The following is a 24,239-nucleotide window of genomic DNA, read 5'->3' as shown; positions in this document are numbered from 1 at the left end:
AGGGGTGGGGGAAAACGATGAGAGCGGGCATGCTGCCAGGCAACACACGCACAGCACTCTTTCCCCTGAGCGAAGCGGAAAGGGGCAGTGGGCCAAACAAGGAGGGAGGGGTGAAAATAGAGGAAAGGGAGGGGAGAGGTGAGTGGATGGATAGAGAGATCCCACAGGGAAAACGAGAGAAGGACGACTGGAGAGAGGTGGGACGGGGGAGTAGGGAGGCAGACAGAAGCACAGCAATATATCCAGAAGAGTATCCGAGCTGTGACATGAGTGGCTGGTGATGACTGCTGTGCTAGCCAGGCAGCAGCAGAGGAGAAGAATGCAGAAGGGGTGGAACAGAGGGGGTGCTAGAGATGCTTGTCTCCCAACATCTGGCTCAAATAAGGCCAGGCCGCGCTGTGGGTTCGGGGTTATGACCCCTGAGGCTGACTACACAGACACCGCCACTTCATCTGCAGGACCCGCCCTCTGACCAGTCAGTCAGAGGTTAATTAATATAGACCCTGTGGCTTCAAAGACTGACACGCTGACTGGCTGAGTGAATGGATGACTGACTAGCTACAGAACGGAGTATCTGAGTGACTGACAGAGTGGTGAGATGGCTGAATGTTTAGCTGGTGTGTTGGAGGACAGGCTGACTGACTATTTGACATATTGGATGGTTGAGTATCTGGTTGATTACCAAACACAGCTGACAGACTTGTTGCTCTGTGAAGAACTCAAGTGCTGAAGCCCATCACAGGGTATGCATCATCCTACTACTGTTCAGAATAGAGAGATGAAACAGTAAAGGCACCCATGGGTGGGGATTACATGGTCTACATGCATCTGTCCTTTCTATCCATAATGTATCATTAGACGTACACCGATACATCAGCCGGCCGATAATTGATTTTTTTCAATATCAGCTCTCTGCCATTATTTTTTTTTTTTTTTGAAAGCTGATATTTGATCAGTACTAAAAATGTTATAAGATATTTGATCAGGCACCTATGTGGGCAGCACTTGAAGTTCAATAAATGTTAAAAGACTACTATGTGTACATGTATTAATAATTTCATTTATATCGCTACATAAAAATCTTAATTATATGAGTGTTTCAATTGTATTTTATGGTCAAAGTGCTTTTTTAAAAAAAAAAGAAATCAACCTTAAATATCGGTCTCAATTAATCGGCTGACCAAATTTTTTAAAAATCAGCATTGGCCTTAGAAAAACCCATATCGGTCGACCTCTACTCATAAGTGGCTGTGGATCCTTCATCAGGTCCTGCTGGCTGGTGTGTTTGCCATCACATACTGTATATGTGTGTGTTGTACTGCAGTATGTGCAGGCAATCTAAGTGTTATCCACTCAGGCTGTTAAAGCCCCTTTACATCTGTGTCAGGCCTTAAATCCTGTGCTGGACACTGCTGACATGGGCGCGAGAGACTGCAATTCTGATGCTTTCACATGTGTGTGTTGGAGCTGAGATGTAAAATTGTACTAAGCAGATTGTGCTACTTTATACGCAAGCCTACATGGATTACGAAGGGGAAACTGTCACATGTACATATTAACATGCAGTATGTGACATGGAAGACGCAAAGATGCACATAAGCATCCACATCCAAACACACACTCAAACGTCCTTTTGCAATAACGTAGTCACAGCTAATAAGCTCTAACACAGAGCTTACTTAGTCTATTTAAGGAACATTCATAGCCTACAGTGAGCTTACATGCTGCAATGAAGAGCCCATTAAAGTGTAGATGTTTACCTTCAATATAGCACCTGCTAAATAGGTCAAAAAAACACAAACAAATACACACATACATACATGTATGTCTCTAAGCTCATGTGCATCACAATAAGTTAACACAATTTCAGTTACATTTAGATGTGCCAAGAAGTATACAGATAATGCATAAAGGAATTGAATTATGGTATATGTTCAGGATGAGTGGTTGAGTGCTTGTATTTTACTAATATTGGCTCACTCATGTAACAAAGTCATCTATAAAAAGACAAAAGCCTTTTAGATATTATGCATTTAAATCATGAGAAAGTTCCACCTTTTCTGCCAGAAATGCACTGCATGCATACACAAACATTAGCATGTGTGACTGAAATAAGCCGGAGCGCCAACAGCAAAATGATAACTTTTAATACTTTGCAGAGGCACGTTGTTAAAGTGAGAAATCATGTTTAACTCCAAATGAATATTATTATTTTATTGTTAGTCTTACATTAGTATCAACATGATTGACAGTACAGGTCATCTGGCCTGATAAACTAGTTGAATTAGTGTTTGTTGAGGCATATTTTCCCTTTTATGCTGCATGAATACTTAATAAAAAGTTTAAGAATTTTTAAATGCTTTTCATATCCTTTTGATGAAAAAGTAGAGAAATGAATGAACGGCACTGCACTTTTCACAATACCCATTAATCTTGCAGCCGTTTTGCACCATAAAAACATTCTTCTGTTTCTCCACAGGAATGGGAGAAAAGACCAGGACACAAAATAGCAGAAAAGGAAGAAAAACAACAACAGGGCAGTCAAATGAAGGGAGTTTATGAGAAAGCTGAATAGATAAATCATGGATTCCACTGATTTGGTCATGGGACATGGGGTTGAATGGATGTGAATGGGTGGGTGCCAAAACACTGGGGCCTGTCTAATATTTGGGAGTCAGTGACAGCAGGCCTTTGTGTTGGACAGTCTGAATCACAAATACACAATTGGGCACACACACACCATGTGTATGTGTATGTATATGTAGAGAGACAGACAGACAGACAGACAGACAGATAGACAGATAGACAGATAGATAGATAGATAGATAGATAGATAGATAGATAGATAGATAGATAGATAGATAGATAGATAGATAGATAGATAGATAGATTACAGTAGCGTAAACAGTGGCAACAATAGTTAAGCAATGGAGGCTCTGGCTGATTCATGAACTTCAGGCCTTTGTTCTTAACTTAATACCACGTCAGGAGGCCAATAACACACACAGACACTCATGCACACTATCAGGAAAACCACAGGACCCTCTCTTCACTCTCTAAGACCTTTTATGCTGATGTATTGGACAAAAGCTGGGGCACAGCTTTTCCCAAACACACACACACACAGATACAGACACACACACACTATTCATCTCCTTAATATCGCTCATCTGGGCAAAGAAGAATGGTAGAAAGGAGTTTCATCCCCACCGATTGTCTAGTGCAAGGCTGGAAAAAGAATGCCACGTTGAAAAGCAGACGCAAAACAATTCAATAAGAAAAGTGACTTGAATGCGCCTTTCATCAAGCCAACAATGGCCAGCCCTACAATAGGCCTCAGGTTCGCCCCATGACGTTGCCTGTTTCTCATGTCACAAAAGAAAAAACAAAACATGATGAAGAAAAAAGAATTAACTTGATTTGAATTGTGAACCATGTCCATGATGATTTTCCCCGTCTGCAAACGCTGTGAAGTTATCTGACACAATGACACCCGGATAACTGAAAGAAACGATGAATAAAAGGGAACCGCTTTTTTTTTTAGACTAGCAACATAAAGTGTGGGCCCTTTCCTTGATTCACAGTAAGCTTCATTCATGGAAAAGAATGCCATGTCTTTTTGTGATATTGTCGGTCTTTTAAACAACCATTTGAATTATTTTACCACTGAAGGTTTTCTTTTTCTTCGCCAGGTGACAGGATAGGAAGTGCAACAAAAATTTAATAAATAAATGCTCTAGCACTTTTTCAGTGAGTGGTTCAAGGCAGAGTTAGTCTCATAAGCATGATGTCAACTTCTCTTGTATTGCATATTGACCGTGAATTTAGAACACTTTAATTGCTGAACACGAGGACAAATCTGGCTTTTTCTCCTCTGCTCAAACTTTTCTCTTTCGCCTTGTAGTGAATATAAAAAAAACAAGTCTCTCTTTCAACCCCCCCTCACTGTTTCATTTCACTCGCCTTCCCTTTCCCAGTGCAAGAAGAATGATCACGACAAACAATGCCTGTGAGAGTCCTGCTGCACTTCATGTTAATTTATACAACTAACTAATTACCGACAAAGGGTGGAAATCACATAAAGACTTTTGCCCGCTCCCACGCTAGTCTTGTGAAGCTTCTGTTGTATGTCACAAATTCCCATTAGGGATGTGCGCTAAAAGTTGCAGGTCTATGCTATGACTTGTAAAGGTTGTATATGCCATTGTTGATGTTTATAGTGTGTGTGCATGTGTTTGACATAACCCCCCAGATAGCAGAGCAGTAGAAGGATTAGCAAAATGAAGCTGGGGGGTGGACTGATGGACGGATGAACGAGAGACCGCCTCGATCCCTCCACCTCTCTGGCTCTTTTTTCCCCCTTTCCTTTCTCTCTCTCCTTCTTCTTCTTGGCAGAATGTATCCGCCCTTCCCATTGTCACCCATTGGAGTGTACGGAGGCGTGAGGGAGCTCCGGCCACTGTGTGCTTGTGTGGCACAATAGCCTCGCCTAAGTGCTGTCCTATAAAATGCCTCAGTGCTCTCTAAAAGCAAGCCCTGGTTTCCCTCCCTGCCTTGAAAATAGATGAAGTGCTGTGCATGAACATGTGTCTGTGTGTGTGTGTTGTGTGACATCTGTCATTGAGTTGGCATTTTCAGTATGGAAACCAGTGCCTTGGAGCGGCTTGAAGCAGCGATTAGACTCAGCCATAAAAACACCATTCTAGTTGACCTCAAGGTTGCAGGCACGGCTGTAAACCTGTGTGTGTGTGTATGTGTGTGTGTGTGTGTCTTCTTGTGTTTTCCAACCTGCGTGTTCATATCAAGGCTATGTAATGTAAGGGCCGGGGTCTGACCTCAGAGTTGGCCCTGGCTCAGTAAATCAACAAGAATATCTATAATTGTTGACCGAATCAATGTAACGAGCAACAAAGCTTTACGTTAAACTATACACGGTGCATAGTTTGTTCACTTATGTAAAAAGCAAAGACCACTTTTCATTAAAAAAAACAGTCATTCACGGAAAAATTTGAGCTAATTACCTCCTGAAGACAAAAACTGTAAAATGTGAAATATCCCCTTGGCCTAGGTGCAACACTGACTGGTAGCTGTAGCTGGGTAGCAGAGGGTCACCAGAGGGGTCCAAAGATGGAGCTCAGCTGGCCCTTTACATGAACCACTTTCAGTCTGAGCTGAGAGGAAACGAGAGGAGAGGAGGAATGAGGCTGAGTGTCTGGTGAAAGTCCAGGGCAGTGGAGGCACCACTCCAGGGGCCAAGATGAACATCTGTGCCCCATTTAGTGATGTTTCTTCTCCTTTTAATTCGCCTCCTTTTTCTTCTCTTTCATTGCGCCTCATAATCTTTATCCATCCATCCATGCATCTAATGTATTTCTCAGAAGCATGTCTCTGTCCCCTAGGCAGAGATAATAGATTATCACCTGGCCTTGCTCTGGGGCGAAAGGGTCACAGGGGGTTAAATGGTGGCCCAAGCTGTCCAACCCAGGTGTGTGTGTGTGTGTGTGTGTGTGTGTGTGTGTGTGTGTGTGGGTGTGTGTGGGTGTGTGTGTTTAGCTTCACAGGTGTGTATTGTGTGTTCATCCTGGACATGCAACAATCTCTCTTGGGTCTTAGCACTGACTCTCCTCTTGACCCTGTGCCTCCCGCGATGCTCTGCACTCTGCTCTCATTATTCCACCTAATGACACACACACATACTCAAGCACGAGCATTTTGTCTAGTGGCTTGACTCCAGGTAAACACACACACACACACACACACGTACACACACATGCGCACACACAAAAACATAAACACATACAAGTTGCGTCATGGCATTCCCGTCTTTGCTGTCGCTCCTGAAGAATTTATTAAAGATGGTGACTAGCAGTGTGTGTGTGTGTGTGTGTGTGCATATATATGTGCCTGCGCTGGTGTGTGTGTGAGTGAGTGTGTATCTCCAGGGTAGCAGGTGGCCGGTGGAGTAAGACAGGAGATGAATGGAGGGAGCAGGAGAGCGGTGGAGCATGGTTGGGCCAGGCCATGGGGGACAACATGGCTAGTCATTTATTAGAGGCAAACACACATGTACACACACACACATACACCTTGCATGCATGCAGCCAAATGCAAGCCCTCCCTGAACACACACCAGTACATACATGTGCACACACATTCTGTCACAGATACATATGCAAATACACATACACAAGTATACATGCTCCCAGAGGCTTAAACAGCACACTCACACACACACACACTGACCTAGTAACTACCACTCTCCATTCATCTAGCCTAAGTAGAGCAACACTAGCCGCAGACACAAAACTATATCTTCAAACTTAAGCCATACTTTTTGTGTGTGTGTGCGTGTGTGCTGTCTAGCTCAGGGCCTGCCTTCAATAAGTCAAGCCTCTTTCTGTTTCGAGATGTTTATCGTTTTCTGACCCATTTCGTGTCTTTGGCCCCTTGCTCACATCCCTCCTGGTGTTAATGTTCTTACACTCTAAATGTGTGTATGTGTGTGTCATTGATCCAGCTGGAAGCAGTGTGTGTAAGAGAGAGAGAGAGAGAGAGAGAGAGAGAGAGAGAGAGAGAGACAGACAGAGAGAGCAGTAATATTCCAGGCCTTTCATAATGATTAAAGCCTTCATTAAATTTTCATCCCAACCTGCTGTTTGCTGCTAATGGCCTTTGTGAGCCACACAGCCAAACAATGGCTAGCCGGGCACAGAAAAGGGATTTCTATCTCGCGTTCAATACCGCCCCTCGTCGTACACCGCCCCCCCCTCCATTTCCCTCTGCCTCTCTTCATCTTTTCTCAGCTTCCCTTTTCTTCCTTTACTCTCTTTTCTTTCCTCCATTCTCCCTTGCTTGGCCTGGGTTTTTATGTGTGTGTATGTGTGTGCTGGGTCTGGAGGCGCTGGGGCCTTTTGTTAACGCGTTTCATTTAAACGTAGGGCAGATAATGCTCCGGGTTGGTTTGGATGCCGCACCACTGTGGCTCTCTGCTAATGGGGTCTGTAAAGACACTGCTCTCTCTCCTTCACTTTCTCCTTTGCCTCCCGTTCTGCTTTCTTCTTCTGCTGTCTCTCCTTTTCCCTTGCCCTCTTCCTCCCTCCCCTCTGTCTCTTTCTGCGCTGGCTGACTCATAAAGATCCATTATTGTTGTTTTTTTCCTGTGCAGTCGGTTCATGAGGTCCAGTGAAGCAGCGAACAACCCAAAACACACCTCAATTACAGCTCAGTTCGACAAACAGCCCAGTTTTTTCTTTCTTTTTTTGTAAAATGTGCCACAACAGGCCTCTCTATCGACTGGAATAAAAACAACCAGACGGCGAGAGCTGACCAGCAGTCTCAGCCGCTTTGAAAACCTTACAGAAAAGCCTCAAAATAAGGTTAGCACATCGCAGCTTGAAATGAAAGCCTGTTGATGTACTGTAGGGAACACAAACACACACAAGTACACATGTACACCTATGCACTTGACAACAAATACACACTGTACTGCTACACTATTCTTTAACCTTTTGGCACTGCCATCTGAAGCTCTATACAGTTCAATTTTCTTTAACTTACGAAGGTCTATAAAAAGATTTGTTGGTTGTTTTGACCTTGAGCACCTGTAACAAGACACTGAATCTCTACTATCTTCAAAACTGACATTTACATCTAACCTTGTCTGGTATACAGTACAAATGATTTCTCAACCATTAAAACATCATGATATTTATATGCACTGTCTTTCTAAAGCAGGGAGGTGCACCTGTTGGTAATCTTTTTGTCACGTTATCACCTTCACATTCATTTCATAGTGACTTAAGCCACTATTACTGTGCCTAATGGAAATTAGAGTTGGTCATGGGCTAATTTTATCTCTTTCACAACTCCAACTGTTAGCTGAAGGCTAAATTTGAGAATGAAATGAGGAGACTAAATGAGCTAAGCTATGTAGCTGTGGGCACAAATCTGGTTCGTCCTCTTTAACTATGTGTGCAAATTTTTAGTTGAATATTGAAACCTCATTAACCTAAAGGTTTTCAAAGGTACCATTATGATACAGAAGCAATGAAGCATTTAACCCTCACTGATTATTTAACTGTCACTAAATTGTATTATGAGTGTCTCCCCTCTTGAAAATTAAGCCGGGACACATTTGGAGAGCTGTGAAAATATCCAAGTATGTTTTCAGATTTAAGCACACTTCAGCATATACTGTACATAGAAACATGTGCATGCACACACACACACATCTTATTTGTCAGGTTGTGATAAATATGCAAAGCATGGTGGACAATAGGCCCAAACAGCTGATGCTGTCTGTCTGCATGCAGAAAAGACAAAGGCTCGCCTCTTATCATAGTATGTGTGGGCTCATAACAGAGGGGAGAGAGTGATAGAGTTGTAGAGCGAACAAGGCAGAAAGAAAGAAGAAGGAGGACAGGACAACCGAGCGTGATAAAAGAGCGGCGCAGAGCCAGAGAGATGGCAGGGAGTTACAGATCGCACATCTGGCCACACAAGCATCCCTTTCATCACTGACCTTCTGGCTCGTTCTTGATCAGCTCCTCCATCTTACGTTGTTTCAGTGTGTCCACCACGTCTGCCAGGCTGCCCTTGCGTCTCTCAGGGGTTCCCAGGGTGCCCGTGGCCGAGCCCCCATCGCTAGAGGGCCGACCCCCACCTCCACCCTCCTCTTTGCCTGGTGAGGTAGCATTGTGCTGGGGGTAAGGACTCAGTGAGTTCCCCTTAGTGCTGTCCTGATCCTGGAGAAGACAGGCAAAGTAAGAGATAAATGATTAAAACACTTGGGGAAAAAAAGAACACTTAAGAGTTGTGAAAAAAAAAATAGTAGAAGACAAGGTGGTGGGGTGGGGGGAGGAGCTGGCATAAGCCCACTCATTATCTCCGTCCCTATCTCCTTCTCTTTCCCTTTATTCTCCCCATCTCCCCTTCTCGTAGCCCAATGCAACCAACTTTCATCTTCGGCCAGTTATCTCAAGTTAGGGCATACTTCTTCTGTCTTTATCACATCCTCTGGAATCTGCATTTGACTAACTTGGAGGTACTTGACAGAATTCGCACATGAAACGTCAGTAAAAGACTCCACACACTTAGAGTCACGCTAACTCTTCATTACAAAGCCTTCAGTGGATTGGCTTTGAGCGACGTCCAACACTAGTGTACCAATCTCAAGCCCAAGTTTCTGCTACTTTTGTCATAAGATTCGTGACAATTAATGCTGAGGATGCAACTCCATCAAAAAAAAAAAAAAAAAAAAAAAAAGAAATCACAAAAAAATAGATACACTTCAAAAAAAAAAAAAAAACCTTTGGAGCTGTGTCAAATCATTTCCATAGAGTTATAAAAAGACTGCAAGGGGGTAAAAATTCACAACAGAAACAACAACAATCAGCATGACAGCTACAAAATATAATATATACAGCTCAAAGTAAAGCTCTTTGCCTTTTGCCAAGCTGTCACGATGAATAATTATCCTTCTGGCTAAAGTTTGAACACACTGTAGTTAAATGACCTTTGGAAAATATAATCCTTTGTAAGTAAAGGAATACATTAACTTCTAAATGTCTCTTGAAAACATATGTATTGTACTTAGAATTAAATATTCAAACTAATGTATTCTCATCAATTCAAGTTCAATCTAACAAAGCCAGTTAGATAAAGTTGTACACCTCACAGCAGCAGCTGACTGTTAAGTAAATGTGAGCATCTTAATCTTTGACCCAGTAAAACCTGTGTTTGTTTGGACAGTCTACATGATAAACCTAATACCGGCTCAGCCCAATTAACAGTGACAGTGAGAGGACGGCAACAGCTTTAACAGAGAGCAAACATAAACTTTCTGTCACACGCACATACGTAAAGATCAGTACAGATATGATAAGCATCCGATACGTACAGAAAAGTACAGGGTGGGGAAGCAAAATTTACAATATTTTGAGGCAGGGATTGAAAGACAGTGTATGACCAATTAGTTTACTGAAAGTCATGAGAATTTATTTGCCACAAGAAAATTTACATAATAGAAAATGTTTTTATTCTATGTGTCCTCCTTCTTTCTCAATAACTGCCTTCACACGCTTCCTGAAACTTGCGCAAGTGTTCCTCAAGTATTCGGGTGACAACTTCTCCCATTCTTCTTTAATAGTATCTTTAAGAAAGTCGACATTGCTGTGTGATGTTCTATTGGTAGCATGTTCTAAAACGCCCCAAATAGCATAATCCAGAGGGTTTAGATCTGGGCTAGAAGGCGGCCATAAACATGATTCCCAAAAATTGCTAAAGTTGGATTTGTTGCTGTTGTCAACAAGTGTTTTGGTGTTCTTGTGTAAGATTTTAACTTCAAATCATATTTTACTGCATTTCTAATGGTCTTGTTGTCTACCTCAAGTTCAATTGCCATTTTTCTCATGGATTTGGTTGGATCCTTTAGGATTTTGGATTTGAGAGCTTTAATAAAAGCTTTGGTACGTTTTTTGTTGCTTCCTCCACTTCCAGACTTTCTCGTAATAGTTTTGCTCATAGTCATTCTCTTCTTTCCATTATAAACAGTCTTTATGGACACTCCAACTATTTTTGAAATCTCCTTTGGTGTGACGAGTGCATTCAGCAAATCACACACTCTTTGACGTTTGCTTTCCCGATTACTCATATGGGCAAAAGTTTCTGAAAAGGTATGGATAATAGTGTTAGGTATGATTATGACATCAATATATGTTTGGTTTCAAAACAATTGACGTAGTGCCTGCTGAGAAAAAACAACTAAATGTTCATTGTAAATTTTGCTTCCCCACCCTGTACTTAAGCACGCATGCAGTTGTACACAGACATGTTTAGGAGTGTGTTTTGCGCCGGTTAATTACAGAAACAAGTAAGTCAGTCAGTCAATCAGCCAACGAGTCTGTCAGCTCAGGTCTTTGTAGACGGGAGGGTCAATGGTCCACAGGGTTAATCTTTGGCTAATCTCACTACAGTATGGAGCACACCACCTGGGACAGCGGCACACATACGCAGCACCTATGTTTGTCAGTGTGTGGGTGTGGGTACAAGAGAGAGAGAGAACAACAAGAGGACGGTAGTACATTCCAGCTGCATTAATGCTATTATGGTGTATTAAGGCGGAGATGGTTTTCTAATCATTAACTAACGGGCTGCTGGTGGAAGTGGAACCTAATACGGAGATCACAGTCCACTATGAAGTCATCTAAAGCCAGATGACTTATCTTTTGTTCTGTTTGTTTCCATTAATTGTTTTTGACATGAGAGAAACGGACGAGAACACATAAAACTTCTCGGCAAACTTTGAAATCAGGCGGTAAGGCAGAGGCGTTCAAAATCGACAATGCTTTCATTGTCAGCAGCCAAACACTATATGAGAGGTACAGCAGACCATTATCACTTGGGATTTTTTACACTCCACTGACTCACTCTCTGTGGCTGTGTGTGCTTCCACACTCTAAGTCAGCATGCTCAATAATTCACTAATTCTCTCTGAGTTCTAGCACATGTATTGTAACAGAGGGACAGACTGTGACAGTGTTGATATGGCTGTTGTATATATGATGGGATGATACATTTCAGGCTTCATTTAGTTGCCGCCGAGGCTCCTGGTATGCTGGTAGAGGGCCATACAGTGCTGGAAAAACTGTCTTGTGATCCTAAAGCCCTGATAGACTTTGTTTTTCGGCTCTTACCACCTGACCAAGTGAAGGCCCGACCTGCTCCTGTCTTACTTTTTACCCTCTTCTGTTCTTCAGATTAGGGAAATTCAGACTTGAAATGAGCGGCTTTGTGATTACGAGTTGCATCAGCACCGGCATGACATGCAAATGTAAGGAGACAGAGGGAGAGAAAGAGTATAAGCGGGTTGAAGTCAAAGAAAGACAGAGCGACAGATAGAGAGAGGCGATGTTATTAGAGGAAATGAGAGAGAGAGCGAGTTGACGGAGAGATACAGCGAGAGAGAGAGACAGAGAGGAAGGCAGGCATCTTGAAGGCAGCGGTCACACCTGTCACATCCCATTTATCTAATCCAGTGCCTACTTAAAACAGCCGCACTCTTTCTTTCGAGAAAGATGTAGCGCAAACAAAACAAACAGAACAAGAATACAGGAGGGAGCAAGATGGGGGAAGGAGAGATGGAGTTGGGGTGTGAGGTGGGGGAGTGGGGAGCAGGGTTGTCGGATCTCTTTGCTCTGTCAAAAATCTGCCAGGGAGATGTCATCTTGCTGCGACCAACAATGAAGGTCATTTTCCAATCAAAGGGAATTAGCAGGGAGTCGTGGCTTCTTCAAAGACCTGGTACATTAAGGCCCATGACATTATTTATGTGAAAAGTCAGACAGTCTTATCCTGAAGGCAACTTAAATGGCTTATGTTTCTTCCCCCATCAACCTCCCAGCGTATAATCCATGTGCCTCGCTGACATTTTTACCCTGGCGATTTACACAGTGCGACACAAAGTCCAAGACAGAGGGATAAAAAATAATAAAATAAAATAATAATAAAAAAAAAATAACGCACAAGACAGGTTCCGTGTTGTAAACCGGCATCACTCAACCGATGTGTACACACCGACATGTTCCTGGGCTCCTGCAGTAACACGGGTTACAAAACTTTTCTCATCAACATGCATTTATTCATAAGTACAAACAGGAACTTTGGATACTGTAAATGTTAATGTGTGTGAGCAGGTTTTGCCATTTGTGTGTGTATATGTGACACTGTGAGTGCACATAGCCTGTAGGTGTGTGTGTAAACGTGTGAGTGCCTGCATGTATGTATTTATATGCACGTATTTATATGTGGCAGGCTGGCAGTGTGGGCGGTTCTGCCTTTAGTTTGCAGATGTCAATTCTCTTCCAAATGACTGGAACAAAGTAAAAATTGCGCCTCACTCTCTTTATCCTTTTACTGCCTCTGCAATGGAACCGAATTAAACAACTTTTGTCTTCTTAAGCTCATCTGTGAGGGGAGGCTGGTTTAAAAACACTTAACTCCTGCCAGAAAAAGGAAAAAAAAAAATCCAAATGCTATTTTTTTTTTCCTACAGCCAGCACAGATGCCGCTGTTCATGTTCGTTTTTTTTGTTTTTTTTTTTCCTATCCCTTCATTTTCTTCCCTTCTTCCTTCTCCGTTGCCCTACAGAAGAAACTCTCTATTTCTTTCTGCACCATAGCTTGACATGTCTCGGGCTTTGCAAGGTGCATGTGTGAAAAACAATATTTGATGGTTGGCGCGTCGTTGTGGATCAAGGCGTGGACAATGTGGCAGTAGGAAGAACTGGATACAGCTGCTCAACTAAAAGCACACACATACCCACGTGTGTGTGTATATATATATATATATATATATATATATATATATATATATATATATATATATATATGTATAGGTGCACACACACACACAAGTAATGTCACTGATCACTCCTGCAGGGGGCTAAGACTTAGTTGTGTGCCAGAGCTGCCAATCTCTACGACATACACTTAACACACCTTCAATACACTGCCAAACACACACACATCCTGCAAATCCTTTTACATGCCATGGCTAAACACAGACACTGTCAGTTTTGACTCGGAGGTCCCTCAGGCTGGGACAAGCACGCAAACACATATTACTTTTATCCTCCTGTTTCAACAATATGGTTGAGCTCTGACACAAACATCCCAAATTTCTGGAAAAAAAACCCAAACACATTGCAACATAAATCTATAAAAAAAAAAAAAAAAAAATTAAATTAAATATATTTAATTATTTAACTTAAGATTGTATAAACCCCTGAAACATACAGCAGTGTTTTTTTGTCTTTTAAATAGCAGTTTGCCTGAAATGTATGCCAGTATATTTTACCACGACCCTTCGCTGTTGACAGGCAAGCGTGTGTTGATTCATTAGTGCATCACTGGCATGAGAAATTAAGTGTGACCACTGTGTCTCAAGACTGCTCAATGACTGTGTTACATCTGTCAAATTCACATGAACACACACTCACATACACACACATGCATAATCAAAAGAGAGAATGAGAGAGCTGGTGGAGGAAAATGAATAAGAAATAATGCCTGATGAAATATCTTTATAGTTTTCGCCTGTTTAAGGAATGTTAATGAAATAATTAGTGTCTGGCCATTAACACATTTATATGAAAAGATGCTCGTCTCTGTCTGATGTGAAAACATTTGTTTTTCAACAAAGATGTGTGAAAACCCAAGCATACAATCATTTAGCACAGCATTAAAAATCACTGTTTCAGTAATGTATACTTTTTTCTTTCACAAGAGTGTAAATAAATAAATGTAATTAAGTCATTAAATACGCTATAGCATCCTTGTGTAACTGTGGTTGCATCATAACTGGGTTTTGTGTCAACTGGCTTACCTAAATAAACTGCTGGCACTTAAAGTCCTTCTCATGGGACATTTCAACTGAGCTGTTCTGTTACTGTCAGCCTATCAGGATCCAGAATCACAGTAAAGACTTCACATTGAGTAAAAACCCTTTTAGTTTAACTACATTCATTTGCAAACCATTATGAACAGCATTATTCTTTGCCAGCGCCTGGGTTTGTATGACAAAAATGAAAAAGAGTGAATAATCCGACACCTTTCAGCCTTTTAAAATATGTGTGAGTGCTGTTTTTATTGTGCGTATGTAGCTGCACAGCTGCAACAGGCAGGTAAAGCGGTCGGGCCAAAGCTGAGCAGGCAGGCGAGGCAGCCAGGATGAAGAGGTCAGTGTGTAGCCGAGCGCTTCTCTGCCGCCGTGTTAATTTGCTATGACAAGATAAAGCTGTAATCTCGTCTCTCCCCCCTCTCTTCTCTCACTCTCCCCCGCTGCTTCACTTCCAAGTCAACCGGTCGCAGATGAGCCTTTTACTTCCCCCTATCACTCTGTGACAATTGCCCTGAGAGAGAGGCGTCCCATCAACCCCCACCCCACTCCTTCAGAGTCTAAAACCACCAACACCTTCTCCTTTTCATTTTTCTCCGACAGTCAGCGCCAAAAGGATTGGGGACATACCCCCCCTCCACCACACCCCTACAGAAAAATCCACTCACTTTACAACATACAGGCCTTCACATCCCACCCCCACAGTGGCATCCTGATTTTCCACTTGATGATCCACTCTAACTATGACACCGTGTATTATACCCACCCAAAATATTTTCATACACACACCCCACACCAGAAAACAACACAAGCCCTCATACTATTACCACAGAAAGCAGTTGTGTGTGATAATTTACATGTTTGAATGGATATATATACACTGCTTCCTTTATAATGGCCTACAGTGAACACAGCCTCCTCTATTATATCACATTACACTGCGTGTGCGGTTAAACATAGATCATTTAACTTTGTAGATGTAATCCCGTCACTGCATGGTATAGTTACAGGTAACTCAGCATGTGTGCATGTGCCAATGCAGTCCCAGGACTTTGGTTTACAGTCAGCACCTGCCACACATGCAGAGTCCACCGTGGGAGGGGCCAACAGGCCAATCAGCAGGCTAATTACAGAATTAGCTTTCCATTACAGCTCCTAAGCACTGATTCATTGTTTTACAGCATGCAAGAATTTATCTTCAGTATGGGGGAAAGGTTGATTGCTGTTATCAGAGAACTGCTGTGACAAGGTGTGTGTCTTGGTGACAGTCAAGGATAAGGAAAGGCGGCACAGTGTGTCCTGGCATACACACTAAATCACAAAACATGCAGAGAAAAATTATGATCCAAACAAATAAATGTAAATAAGTCATGCATAAGCATAAGATCTGACTGAGATCTGAAAAATGTTAATTTGATGTTTTTTTCATTTTGCATTGTCAACATTCTTTTTAAACAATATTTTTCAGAAAACCTAAATATTCCATAACAGCAACATGTGATAATGTATACAGTCACATAATCGCACTTATGTACTGAACATGTAATGTAAATCACACTACAGATATAGAATGTGCAATGAATCTCATGAGGAAAAACACAGGCCTCCTTAAAACCGCACACAAATTGCTGCATACTCACATGCACATGACAACTGACAGAAGTTCACATATAATGCGCTGCCCTGCCCTAATATTTGACATCAGTCACAGGGAGGATGCATGGCTCTTAAATACAAAAGTGCAATTACACTTACAGAGCCATATATTCAGCACCACCACACAATGTCACACTTCATCCGGAAGAAAATGACTCATTGCAATGGCTCACATTTTGTAGTCACGCAACTGTGCATCAAATGGGCTCAAGGCAATGGCTGGTGGCGCACGCATAAAAGTAAAAACACGTGTGCACCCAAACAGTAGCCTTGAACCTTCATTTTTTTCCCTGAGAAAAAAAAACAGCTCTGGCTCTGCTACACTGCTTTTCACTTGAAGAAAAAGTCAATTTCTGCCTCTTTAGAAAACCTACTCTTTTCACGAATCACCAAACAAATATCCATATATTTTGAATCCTTTTTGTTTGGGTATAAAGGTCTTAGACAACGTAAGTCGAATTAACAACATACCAAGGAGAATTTTAAGAACCACATATACGAGAAGAAATAAAACATTCATTTGGTTGTGAATATGAAAAAGCATCACTGTTAGCTAGTCCTGAAATTACTTGATTTAAAGAAAGCAAAACAATTCAAATTATTTATAACATCCCCTCCACTCAAATGGTGAGAATACTACAAAGAAAAAAAAAATGAGGTCAGTAGAGTTCCTAAGTATATCTGTATATTGACAGACGTAACACTTTTCACATTTCATACGGCTGATCTTTCCAAATCAGTTTGGAAGTAAGTGGCTGCCGTCTGCAGTGACTGTCCCTCTGTAATGCTAGAGGTCAGGATTAACGTGAATATAATCTGATCTGGGGTCAGTTTCAACCCTGAACCTCTCAAACACACTGAGGCACAAAGCTTTATGGGATGGAATGCTAAGGGCAGATGGCCAGTGGAGAGATGAGAGCCAAGCAGTCCATACCAAGGGCTCAAGGGACTTTAGAGTCAAAGGAGGAGACAGGTAACTCAAGAAGGACTATAGGAAAAGTGACATTTACTTAGCCATTGGTTTTAGCAGGTTCTGGAGAAGTGTGCAAAACATTTTTTGTGTGTTCAGAAGCATTAGTTTGTGGCTTTTCAGGTAAAGCAGTTAGAAAAATCTTTGAAATGTTGCACGTTCATAGTCCAACACTGAGTCACCACGCAAGGCCTCCATCATCCACCGTCAGCATGGTCGGGTGCTAGCACCTTCAGAAACTGTGACATGGACGTGTTGACGGTAACTGTCCTTACCATGTTGGGGGGGCTGTCCAAATTTCGATTGGGGGGTGAGCGAGGGGACACCTTGCCGCAGTAGGAGGCCAAGGGGAGGTGGATGACACCGCCCAGTCCCTCGCTCTCCTCATCCTCCACTCGCTGTCTGCTGGTTGCCATGGTTACTTCTCCATCTGTCCCCCCATATGGAGAGGCTGGTCGCTTGGAAGACATCCTGGAAAAAAAGGGAGAAGGGAGATAGAAAGACAGAGACAGAAAAAAAACAAAAAAAAAACACAAGAGTAAGAGTGAGTATTATTCAAAGGATGATATAACAAGTCCACAAGTGGAGTTATATGACAGGTGAGATGGTGTCAACAGCTAACAGGGAGGTTCCACTGAAAAAAAGTAGTTCCTTTAAACACCTGGATAGTCTGAGCTGTGATCCAGCTTTTTCCCACTTTACTCTTTGTTTACACTAAGACCTGAAACATGATGACATCTTAAGTCCTTCAGTAAATCCCATTCAACTCATCAACTTGCACCTTCTCAATTTTTTTTTTGTCCTGTCTCTATTAAGTAGTTTGTCTTGATTGCACATACATACAACAGAGCTTTCACAACACAACTCTGCAAAAAAAAAAAAAAAAACATCCCCTTCAGTCTGTTTCAGAGCACCCAGTTCCTTGGCAGACCTTCAAACACACTCTCAGGTCCTACAGTATGTTTTCCACGGGGGCCATTCAAAATTCACATATCCAAAAGACAGACCATTACTGTAAATGGAGCCTGCTTGCAATAGTATTGTGGAGGAAATGACCGTGTCTTGACAATGGGCTTTCAGAGGGAGACACAGAGCAAGAGAAAGCGCAGAAAAAAGGGACAGAGTGAGAGCAGTAAGTACAGTGGCAATAATGTGTATTTATGAAAACCTCCGGACAATACAGGAACTGGAGAAAATAGCTGGCATCACGAGGGCCCCACTGTTTGCATTTGTTACTGTGGCTTTGTTCCCCTGAAAAAAAAAAAAAGTAAAGGATATAAAGCCACATCTATTAAGTGGACTCTCTCACAAGGTAAATTTGCCTCCATGTACTTTAGCTCAATAGGGATGCAGTGACTATGCAGCAATAATAGAATTTAATGTGGATCTCAGCATCGCCTGAGTGCTTTCAGATGCACTTGTCAGCCTTGAAGCCAATGCAACTATGACCCTGGGTAATAGGCTGCCAACGCTTAGTCGCACAGAGGCAACATATGACAGGGACGGAGGGACTGTGAAAACCTGAGGGAAGGGTGTGCAATGGCAAGTGGTGGAAAAAAAGCAACAGGCGTCAAACTCTGAAACTCCTCTGATTTTTTTCCTTCTGATTCAGCAACTGTTTCTTAACTATCTTTAATCTTCCAAGCATTAGCATCTCTTTAACCTCTCTCTACTTTTATACCTTGCATGTCTCTGATTTGTTCTGTCTTCCTTTCCAGGCTTTCTCTCTGTCTCTCTCCTCTCCCTCTGCTTGTCTCCGGTAAACTGATTATACTCTTGACTCTATTGGATTTCCTCTGGACTGTACATCTGGCATTGTTCCTAGGAGAAGCTCTGCCACTAATTCATTGCTTATTTACCTTATGACAGTGGAAAGGCAAACAATGTTGAGTGCTACTCACTGGAGGCAATGAGAAAAACAGCCATGCTAAGAAACGCATCATGCAGCGTTATCACATCGCGGGGAAGGTTACGGTCAAAATCAAATCAACTTCACTGCAGTAATACCTTAAAAAAAAGGCTAACTCTCCACCGCAGTGATGTAATTTAATTACCTCTAATTGTTTTTGGAAAATTTGCCTGCAAGATTCATAGACCTCATAGATAATCTGATAATTTAAACCAATTTACAAATTGGTGCTATCATTTGCATATTGCTGGGAACCTTTTATTTTCAAATTGTGAACTTTTCAGGACCTTAAAAAAGAGCTAATTTGTTTCCTTTGCTCGCGCATTTGAGTTTCAATGGGCTCTGAATGGCTTTTAAAGGCTGTAAAATTTCATCCACTTATAAGGAAGTCCTGTAATCCTTCATTTGAAGTTAAATCAGAAAATGACTACATCACCTATAGTGGCTTTCGTTATTAAGGCAAAAATGTGCAAAGCTGTGACTTTTTCTATGTTCTTCTTAAGGCATGTGTTGACTTTCTCATAGTTTTTCTGTGTTTTAATATTAGGATGAAAAGTTTAGGATGTGTGAATTCTACACAGTGAAATGTGTATCTGCAGCTCATTTCTTTATCTGTTTTTTTTCCCTCTATCTTCACTGGCTTGCTCAGCACAAACTGGCCATAAATGACAGCTGAAGTTTTGCCTTTGTATTGATGTGTCAACAAAAGACTTGCACAATAAAAGTGTACGCTGCCATCATTAAATGATCTTGATATTAATACTGACATTGATTTGTGATAACAATTATGGTACTTTACAACTGGATAAAATAATAACTGAGGTGTGTGCTTCCACGTCTTGTGTGTTTGTGTGTCTTCGTACACAGTCCAATACGAGCGGCAGGCCCAGCTGTACAAACTACAGGGCTTCGAGCCACGCGGCACACACAGACACACACATATGCACATACATAGAGCATAGTCCTGAACACTGCAGGTCTGTCTTCATCGCTGCCTGTTTACTTTACCTCTTTCATTCTCTCACACTGAAGCCTTTTGTTTCAGACACACACTCACGCACATACCCCTCCCCTTGTGTCCTGTGCACACTTCAGCCTAGTCATAATCATTCACACAGACCTGGGGTCAGCTCTGAATTGCTTCTCCTCACTTATGTTACCCTTTGGCTCAGTAACAGAAACATCTTTGAAAGGATGAGGACTTTCTGTTTTGTTTTGTAATTTTATAATCCATCATTTTACCACAGTAACCAAACTGACATATCTAGAGAGACAGGCAATTCACAGATGAACAGTTAAACATTAATGCAAAACATTTGCAAAAAAAAAAGAGATATCCCAAAATTCTGTGGGCCAAAGACAGCACTTCACTCTGCCAAAAAGAATAAAATAAAGCACACATTTCATTTCATCATTCTTTTTGCCATTTTCTCCCCTCTACCTCTGTGTCTCCCTCGTCTCCCCTTCACACCCGGTGACCACCTCCCCCCTCCGCTACAACTTCCTCAGAGGTGGGTGTCTATGAATGGGGAAGCCGTTCACAGCTCCTCTCCGGCTATAAAATCCCTCTCTCCTCCCGTTTCCCTTTGAAGTAGAATTACTATACAATTGGGCACGGCGGGTGTGCAGGTTACGCCGGCTACTTCATTTAAAGTTTGGCAGAGCTGTCACGGCGGCGGAGACCTGGAGGAAGTCATTTGAAAGCGCAAAGCGATGCAAGGATTAAAAAAGATGAGTTTTTATTAAGTCGATAAATTGGCAGCAATTGCCTGGGTCATAATTAGGGAGCATTAGCATAATTTTGCCCCATCCTACAAAATCAAAAATTGAACGCTGCACCACAAACACTGACTTTAACACACCTCACACACACACACGAATGCTTCCGGCCCTTTCTGTAAAACAACACAATAATGACATTTCAAATGACCTAAGACCACTGCAACAATATTGCACCACTTTTTGTATGTTTTGGTTTATAAATAAAATATCCATAAGTAAACTCAACTAAAGAGTAAAAAAAAAAAAGTGTAATCTGCTGTTTGTCTTTTCACAAATGCACGCACACACAACTTGAGCACACGGTGAGAGCGCTAAGCTGAGATTAGAGCACCACTTCCTCTTGGCTTTTTGATGATTAGCGGCTCCTCAGTTAAGTCCCTCTCATATCACATATGTCCACTGCTGCTAAGTCACTAATCGGACAGCGACGGACGTCCATTAACCGGCCGAATAAGCGCCATTGATGGTGGTTAACTGTCCCCTGGCCGTCGCTTACTGTAATCAACGAGTCCATTTCAAGTTGGCACATCAGCAGTACCAAGCTTACGCACACGCAAGCATGTTTAAATATGTGCAGTGAGCTTATGAACATGTAACCGAGGGTGCTCACACATACAAAACCACACACGCATAAATCAAAAGAATTAAGCAAAATGGGGGCAAAGATTTGTTTAAGCTTTAATGAAGAGTGAGGGAAAGACAAAGCAGCCATCGCAGAAGTGTCACAGGCTATCACACACATGCGCACAGACACACACACACACACACACATGCCCGGCTCTCTCGCTCTGTGTGTCTGGCTGCTAACATAATCATGGTGCTAACTGCTCTTGTTAACTCCTCTACTCAGAACAAGCTTTCAGGGAGCGTGGGAGCCTCCTCTGGAGAATTCCACAGTAACACAATGTGTGTGTGCTTCTGCCCTTCCATGTACAGTATATGTGTGTGTGTGTGTGTGTGTGTGTCTATGCGCTAGGTCTATCTCTAAATTACAACCCATTATTTCAACCACTCCATAAACATGCACTGCACAGTCAGATGAATCCATCACTTCAGTGTGCTTACAGTAAAAATAAGCACGCCGGCTAATTCCAAAGTGCTGTCAAGAGTCAAAGTGACATTTGTGTTTTTTTTCCACCACCTTGTGACTGCTAAGAACTGCCTGCCTGTCACTCAGGTGCGGGCCTATTTGCGTAGAAATGTAAGCTATCTTTGAAATTGTTCTCTGAGGGAATGGAAGGGCATATCAAAATAGTTGAGCGGAATGTGCCTTTTAGATAAGGCGCCCAGGGCGTTTTGCCTCCGAGGAGCCGACCGCAACATTTACATCCGTATGACACCTCAGGCGGGAATTTAAACAAATGTTTCCCCCCGTGTCGTGCTATCACTTGCTTTATTGCAATTGCTTTTTTTCCCCCCTCTCTTCTTGTTTCTCGCTGCATTTTCTAGTCTCAGCTTTCAAAACGATTTCTCCGTCTGTCTCTATCTCTCCGTCACACACTCTTGAACTTATTTTAACATCGAATGCCCCCCCTGCTCTTTCCCTCCCTCTATCATCCTGACTCTATCCCGGTGTTGTCTTACTTACTGTTCCCTCTTTACACAATCAGCTGTTTGTAAGAATGTCGCTCCATCTCTCCCTCCCTCCCTCCGTCTCCCCTTCTCTTCTCTGTGCAGAATCTTAAGGATATTGCCTAATATCTATTTATAGGCTGTCCTTTTGAACACTGGGAAGAGTGGGGCAGCAACAGAGAAGAAAGGCTGAGATGGAGGGGAAAAGATTAAGAAAGGGAGGACCTGGAAGACAGAGTCAGTGATATTTCCTTTTCATTCTGTGTGCATCTTCTACATGAGAGAGCTTTGATTGCACTTGACAAGAATCAAATATGGTTTTTAAACTTTTATAGCAAAGCTGCGACGTATAAACACGGGTTAAAAACAAACATAAGAGCACGGAGAAATTACAGTCAATATTCAGTTGTAATATAATGTTCCAATCTTTTATAAGTTTTTACGTGAACTGTAAACACGCTCTAACACAGAGCTGGCCTTAAATGTGATTTTTCCCTAATGACTTTCACTGAAGTCAACAGTGTGTAACAGGGAGAAAATGTGAACACACTCTTGCCTGTATATGCTCACACACTCGTATACACAGACACACCCAACACATACAGACACACAGCCTCACACACACAAAGCATCCTCTGTGAGGTGCCCTAAATCGGCTGCCGACAGCCCAAACCATGTTTCCTGTCCAGCTTAACCACAAAAGGCAATAACACAACCTAATGTCACTGCTGTTAATCACACACACACACACACACACACACACACAGAGCGGCGAAACAGTCATCTTGTGTGCATGTGTATGTAGACAGAGAGAGAGAGAGAGAGAGAGAGAGCAAAGGGGGTGAGTACAAAACGCGTGGGCATGTGGCCTTTGGGACTACCTCTCCCTCTCTCCCTCGCACTGTCTGCCTCTCTCATCCATTCAACCCTCGAAGCTTTAGTCACCAGCAAGGCATCGCTGCACATACTTTCCTTGTCATGTTTTCGCTTTCCCCCCCCCTCACTTTAAAACCTTATTTATTTCTTTACACTGAGTCACAGGAGGATGTAATCGTCACTGACATTTTACAGTAGAAGACTGGATGGAGAAATAAACGACAGAGATTAGAGGGAAAAAGTAGAGAAGAGAGCAGAAAACTTTGTCGGGCTGGTCTGTCTGTCTTTTTCTATTATTCCAATGTGAGGCGGTTAACTTTAGGTTTCTTCTGTCCTGCATCAGTTTGAGGGAAAGGGAAGACAACTCGTGGGAAAATCTGGAGTGGTTCTATAGAAAAAGCTAAGTAGAAAGAGAGAGTGGGTGGGGAAGGAGAGGGTGAGGGATGGGGGGGTAAGAAGAGACAGACAGAAGAGGAAAAGTGCATCCGGTGGACGGCGGGCCCGCTCCCCTGGTGTTTGCGAGGGAGAGACGCTGCATAATGTTTATTGAGCGAGGGACAGTGTTTTTTCCATTGTTGTGCCGGGCCACTATTTGTGCTGCATTTGTTAAGCAATCCATAAAGGAGTCACAACATTTGTCTCACTGTCAGGGACTTGGCCTGCCCCTGTAAACCAGACACACACACACACACACACACACAAATGCATGCTCATTCTCTCACATAAATGACAACACACAAGTAGGCACACACATACACACTCCCAGCTGGCCTCTTTCTTTCCTCCTGCACTTTGAAACTCTCCCACCTCGGCCCAAATGGTCTCCTCCTTTTTCCTCCGACCCCCCCCCCCCCCCCTCTTTTTCCCTCCCTCGTTTTCTACCCCCTCTATCTTCCTTTTTTCTCTCTCCCTCCCTCACTACCTGGAAAGACAGAGGTTTCATTGTAGCGCTGTGAGAGGGACCTCCGAGCTTCTAACACTGTCTCCTATTGTGGAATGGACGGATTGTGGATAAGGTGAAAAGTGTGTGTGTGTGTGTGTGTTAGAGAAAGAGGGAGCGCAACATAGTGGGATTAGTGT

General features: G+C 42.5%; 1 protein-coding gene across 1 annotated transcript in view; it reads right to left on the bottom strand.

The window, feature by feature from the left end:
• sox5 (SRY-box transcription factor 5) overlaps positions 1-24,239 on the bottom strand; it is a 208,446-nt gene that overhangs the window by 54,498 nt on the left and 129,709 nt on the right. Inside the window, 2 exon segments of the mRNA XM_030149442.1 lie at positions 8,522-8,744; positions 17,296-17,491. Coding sequence (XP_030005302.1) covers positions 8,522-8,744; positions 17,296-17,491 — 419 coding nt within the window.

Source organism: Sphaeramia orbicularis, chromosome 12 (genome assembly GCF_902148855.1).
Source record: "Sphaeramia orbicularis chromosome 12, fSphaOr1.1, whole genome shotgun sequence".
NCBI classification, from domain to species: Eukaryota; Metazoa; Chordata; class Actinopteri; order Kurtiformes; family Apogonidae; genus Sphaeramia; species Sphaeramia orbicularis.
The sequence above is the reverse complement of the archived record's forward strand: the minus strand, read 5'-3'. Positions and strand labels throughout refer to the sequence as shown.